Genomic DNA, 6,138 nt, shown 5'->3' with positions numbered 1-6,138 from the left:
TAAGTGTGGGGATGCTCTCAAGCCAGGAGGTTTCCATATGGAAGGTCTTGAGTATCTGAAATTACACTAGTTACGATAAAATTAATGGTTTCAGTTCCCACACTTAAAGAGCATAATTTGAGGTCACAGAAGTATTTCCCTCTCTCCAATACAGTAAGACATCATTATGTAAGTGCATTGTGGGAGTTTTATGCCTTCCTCTAAAGCATCCATCACTGTCAAAAGGAGATGGGAGATCAGACTAGCTGACGCATGTATCTGTTCTTGTGTGGCAATTCCTGAACTTCATGAGCTCCCCTCTCGTTAACCCCAGTACCATCTTGTTCATAGTTTTTCCATAAATCCCAGAATTCTCAGCTCTAAACACAGATAAGAAAGATGGCTCCAAACTCTCAAACCCATAGAAGTGTGTTTTCATTCCTCTTTAATACAGACTTGCAGCAGAACAGTAGCATCTGTCTTACAGCACTCACCTCTAGTATCGTACATGGAACAGTGACGGCTTCTTTAAAAAAAGACACCACTAACTTAGTCTGTTTCTCAGAGTCAAATGTACACTTTTTACCTCTTTGGTACTTGCCAAGTCAGCAGTTCCCACCAAGGTGCCAATACCTTGTGTGTTTACTGGCCAAGTAACTAATGACTCGATGGCGTTAATCAGGTTAGCGCTCGCCTGAGTGATCCCGAAGATCCTGATGAGATTGGTCCCTCTGAGGTGACTTCTCACTGCACTGCTGGCTGGAGCATCTGTTTTCTCCTTTTGGGGTCACAGAAGAATTGGAGCTTCCGGGGTAACAGTTTCACTTCCACAGGCATGGCCTCATATTCCTCGTTGTCTATGCCAAAGAAGCTCTCGGTGCCCTGTGTAGAATCAAGCGTAGGTCAGACTTAATAGTGAAACAAGTGTTACAATAGTGCTGTAACAGTGGTACCCTGTGCTCACTTACGTCTCCACTCCAGAATACAGCTGGGTTCTCTGCTGGGTCTTGACCCTCTCTGCCTTTCAGCCTGTTTAGTCTCACTACTACATAGAGAGCTGTTACTGGTTGCACATAATGTATTAACCGACACTTGCGTAAAATATTACCTGGCTTAGTAACTAATTGGCAATTTGGCAGGAATTAAATGCTAGATTACTTAAATGATCTGCATTGTTTAGATTTAAGGATTCTTTGCCCTTGGAATTACTATTTAGAGCTGGGCAGAGTTTTTCTTTGAGATTGAAAAAGTAGTAGACAGGATTATTTTTGTTCAAAACAATCCTGCTCTCACACTTGTTTTACACTCTCACACACAAAATCATCAGTGATTAATGCCAGTCATTCAACATGGTAACGGCTTTACCTTTTGTTCATAAATCACGTGCTTGTCTTCTGTTACTAAAGGCCTCGTCAGCAGTTAAAGAGTAAACCAAGTTTGTCTTGTTAACAGACTACCTATTTATACTTGACTGTATCCAGCTGTGAGCTGGACAGTTTTGCACGTATTTTCAAAGCCACAGATTCTGATCATGTCAAAGCCGTGTGTGAACGAGGAAGCTGGCTAATGAAAACATTCATTGTTCAATCTGGATGTCTGGGTGAGGACTTTACCAGAAGAGCGGAGTGCCAAAGATTCTCCTGGGAGGGGCCACTCGGCCAGGGAATGGACCTCATTCTCCATGAGGCAGATCAGGTCTTTGAAGAGGATCATAACAGCTAAAGATGTGGACGTAACCTAGTAGATCGCCTCTATATCTTTCCAAATCCAGGGCCTAGTCTTCTTAATAAGATGTATTGGGATGTTAAACCCAAGCTAACATCTACCCCGCTGCCTTATTTTTAGGAGGCAACTAAAAATGTATCTACTCAAACCATTTCTCAGTGGAAGACCTGCCCACTTATCTAAGGTCTTGGGATTTATATCTGTAGCACCTTTTTGACCATTATTTCCCTTCTGGCCTCAGCTCAGTTAGCATAAACCCACACCTCTGCTCCCCATCTTTTCACCTCTGGCAGAACCCTTCTAGACTAGCAATTTAAAGAAAGATCTCAGTATTCAGAGCCTAGCCAGCAGAGGGGATGTGCACACACTAAGACGTGAAGTTTAACAGGAGGCCATTTTCCTATTCTACTCACACTGCAAGCGTGTTGACGCTTTTTGCTGGCCGAATGGACAGCAATGAGCTGCTTCTGGAGCTGGGCCACACAGTTCCTACACTAGCCACAGACATATACAGTAGTGACGCCCGACTGGGGGTTACAACTTGGGTCTCCTGGTTTGGGACCCATTCGTCTTTCTGACTGGCTGCACTGGAGGTGGCTTGCCTTATTCACAGTTAGGACAGCATGACCACCTGTCAATGTGGGAGTTGGGTTTCTTAGTGTGTCACATTAAGAAACAAGTGACTCAGCTTTCCACAATTTCTGGCTTCTCACCTCTGAAAGTTGCAAGATGCATCTGCTGGCTTGGACACACTGACTTCCTTTGGAGCACAAATGGGGGTCACACATCTTTTGACTTCTGTTCAAATCAAACAAGGAAAAAGAAATATTAGCTTCCAACAGAAGCAACCATGGTTTCATAGATAATTAGGGTTGGAAGGGACCTTAGGAGATCATCTAGTCCAACCCCCTGCTCAAAGCAGGACCAATCCCCAAATGGCCCCCTCAAGGATTAAACTCACAACCCTGGGTTTAGCAGGCCAGTGCTCAAACCACTGAGCTATCCCTCCCCCCCATGGTTAGGGGTGCAAGACATACAGGAGGGTCATCAACTGCTTGTTCATTTCATTTCTTCCTTTCAAAAGAAAGTAGGAGAGCCTTTGTGGTTGCAAGCATGAAGGACAGCTAGCGCTTTCTGGACAGCTAGTGCCTCCTATGCTTCTTTGCCACACAACTGTCAATTCATCTCAATATTGACCTTTAGCACCCCAAGCTTAGTGATGCTCTGGGTTTGTCCTGAGCAGCATCTCCCCACTGTGTCATCTCATATGTTTGTGATGTCTACTTACATGCAAGCTGTATCATTCCTGTCTTCCTCGTATAGCACCAAACCCACAAAAATTACTGATGACCTCAAAAAATGTTCAGTAAATAGTTACGTGATTGAATACAGAAGTTAGAATCAGACGTACTGGGTTTTTTAAGCTAGTGTTTGACAAAAGTTCTTCCACTTTCATCACTGGCACAAGGAAAAGCAAAGGTTGCTTTATAAGTTTCACTCCTGTTTGGAGGTACAAAATCCATTCATTTTACTTAGTCTAAACAAAATGTTCACTTGCGTAAACTTTATCAGTCCGCCTCTTTTAGGTACTTACATGACCTCCATTGCCTTAGTATATGAGCACCTCAGTCTTTAATATGTTTATGTTAAACGGTGTTTTTAGGCAAGTACTATCATCCCCACTGTACAGATAGGGAATGGCGCAGAGCAGCTAAAAGACTTGCCCAGGAAGTTTGTGGGAGAGCAGGGACACGAATCCAGGTCTCCCATGTCCCAGGCCAGCACACTACCCTCTGGTTCATCCTTCCTCTTCAACTGGTAAAAACAATACTCTCATATATTCAGATCCTTTTGTTAATTTATCAAGGGTTAAATTCACCTCAGTGCACAGAGGCAGCACAAGGTCTATGCATTCCACAAGGCCCATTAACATATGCGTCATTTAGAGGGCTTCAGTGGCACACAGACCTTTTACTGACCCACTGTACAAGAGAGAATTCCCCCAAACCCCAAAAGAACTGATTGCTGTATGGCTTTTTCTGCTCCCACATGCCCAGGCAGGCAAACAGAGTAATACAGTCCCAACCTTTGTGTATTGTAGCTCTCAAGAAGCAGGCCAAAATAATCATGGTTATTTCCACACAAGAGTTAACAGATCTCCAAAACAGGTGGAGTTACTGCAATATTATCTGTCCAGAATATTATCTGTCCTATTAGGGATTTTCTACTCTTTCCAAGGGATCAACACGCAGCGATCAATCCACTGGTGGTCAATTTAGTGGATCTAGTGAAGACCCGCTAAAATTGACCACAAATCGCTCTCCCGTCGACATCACATAGTGTGGACCCCGCGACAAGCAGATCTAAGCTACATCAACTTGAGTTATGCTAGTCAGGTAACTCAAATTGCGTAGCTTAGATTGACTTTTCCCTGTAGCGTAGACAAGGCCTAAGGCACAGAAGGCTGTAACAGGCTGATAAGAAAGGGAGAGGGGTTCAAACATCACTCAGTAATGGATGTCCTAAGAATATATAATCAGGAAATCCCCCTCAAAAGAGTGACATGGCTTTGGGAATGCAAACACTCCTAGAATTCATGCTGTGAAGTCATGGGGGATAGGGGATGAGGGAAGAGGACCACAAATAGGGGGGGAGGACAAAGCAACAGAAAGGAAAACTGAGATACCACAGGAAAGGGACAGGTGAAGAGACAAGCAACGTAGACATTGGGAAGGTTGTTTTTAACCATCTATATTAAAAGATTAATGAGTGAATTCAAGGGAGTTAACATTCTCATAGCAGTATATAGGACTCGGAATCCTGCAAATACATCTGTGCAGGCAGATCCCTCTGTCTGCAAAGGGCCCCACTGAAGTCAATGGGCCTCTACCTGGGTCCAGAGTCTGCCCATGGGGATCAAACTGCATGATCAGGGAAGGCAAGAGAGAGACAGGTAACAAAAAGATCAGGAAAGGGAAGGTGTTAGAGAAGCAAACAGGTATGCAGCTAGAACCAGTGTAATTACCCCCCCAAGAGGTCCTATGTAAGGGTCATAAGGGGTTTACTATTTATTCAGATCCTTACTTTGGTCTCTTACGCAGAGTAAGACGAAAGAAAGAACCAGGAACAAAAATACCTAACAACAACAAAGTTTTCTTAGGCAACAATATCCCACTATATACTCTAACCACCCCCCCTGCCCCCCCTCCCCCACACATAGGCAAAAGGCTACTCCCTGAATCACACCACCAACTGGCAATACATGCTGTCGCTGGAACATACCACAAGAGAACGATTATCCATAACCTAGTCTCCATCAGTGGCCAATGCTAAACAGTTATGAGGACCCCAAACCCCATCATAACACACAACGGTGTACAATGGAGAAATGCCTGACTTACTCCACCTGGTAACCAAGCTCATGCCCTTAGGTGATGGCCCTTATAATTTTATACAGAGCTCAAGCTGGGGAGTGGGAAAGAAAATTAGTGGTGGTACACGGGGTATCTCCCTTTCCCCCCCACAGAGCAGCAGTTTGAAATGGGGCTATGATGTAATCACCTCAACTTAAATATTGACTTAATCCTAGCTGCAGAGGCTTGTTATTATCCACGTCTGATATCTACAGTCCTGGGGCTTGGTATGACCTAAATCTCACTTTGCAATCCGATGGCACTCAGCCTCCAGCACTCCCTTCAGGTTCCAAAGCATCCACTACTTTCAATCTCAACTCATCTTCTGATTTCCCACATAGATTGCAGAGAGGGAGGCACTATCAGTCCTGACAGATTCACCCCAATGCCTGCAGAAATACATTTCCACAAATTTCTCCACCCCCTGGCTAGGTAAAAAGGGACAAAACTCCTCTACATAAATGATTCCTCAAATGCTTCCAAAGATAAGCTCCTCTGCTCTGGTGGCTGTCAGCAGGGACTGTGTGATGAGGTGGCTTTGATGGCGCTGTCCTTTGAGAGCTTTTCCTTCAGGTGGCATTTTCTATTGGTGTCCCTCCCAGTGGCCTGGTTTGGTACACCTCTGGCTTTTTTAATCAGTCTTCTCTTTCGAGGATTGAGCAGACCCTCTCCCTCTATTCTCTCTTTCTTGATTTACCTACAAAATGCTGGGACTAGATTAAAAAGAGGCATTGGGTGCATGCAGCCAGCTGCATGAGGTTACATTCTTCAGAGGCTTTCTGCACGAAGGTGTAACTGCAATCACAGAATGTGACATACTGCTGGGAACCATGTATCCAATCCAGCTGGGAAACAACCTGTGTTGAGTGTGTTGGTGGCTGACTGTGAATGGAAGATGCTTTTCTCTCTGAATTCCCACTAATTCACTGGCACCTTCCTGGTGGTGAGATGTCCCAGGCAAGACCACAATCTCCTTTTTTCCCTTCTCCTGCTCAGGCAGATTCCTTTTGCTGCTGATGGT

General features: G+C 44.5%; 1 protein-coding gene across 1 annotated transcript in view; it reads right to left on the bottom strand.

Annotated features, from left to right (window-relative positions):
* Positions 1-407: 407 nt before the first annotated feature.
* Positions 408-6,138, bottom strand: part of AGK (acylglycerol kinase) — a 69,154-nt gene continuing 63,423 nt past the window's right edge. Inside the window, exons 15-16 of the mRNA XM_032783191.2 lie at positions 2,418-2,502; positions 408-861 (exon numbers count right to left, since the gene is read on the bottom strand). Coding sequence (XP_032639082.1) covers positions 724-861; positions 2,418-2,502 — 223 coding nt within the window. The 3' untranslated portion in view covers positions 408-723. The remainder of the gene's footprint in view (positions 862-2,417; positions 2,503-6,138) is intronic.

The sequence above is a fragment of the Chelonoidis abingdonii genome, chromosome 1, assembly GCF_003597395.2.
Source record: "Chelonoidis abingdonii isolate Lonesome George chromosome 1, CheloAbing_2.0, whole genome shotgun sequence".
NCBI lineage: Eukaryota > Metazoa > Chordata > Testudines > Testudinidae > Chelonoidis > Chelonoidis abingdonii.
The sequence above is the reverse complement of the archived record's forward strand: the minus strand, read 5'-3'. Positions and strand labels throughout refer to the sequence as shown.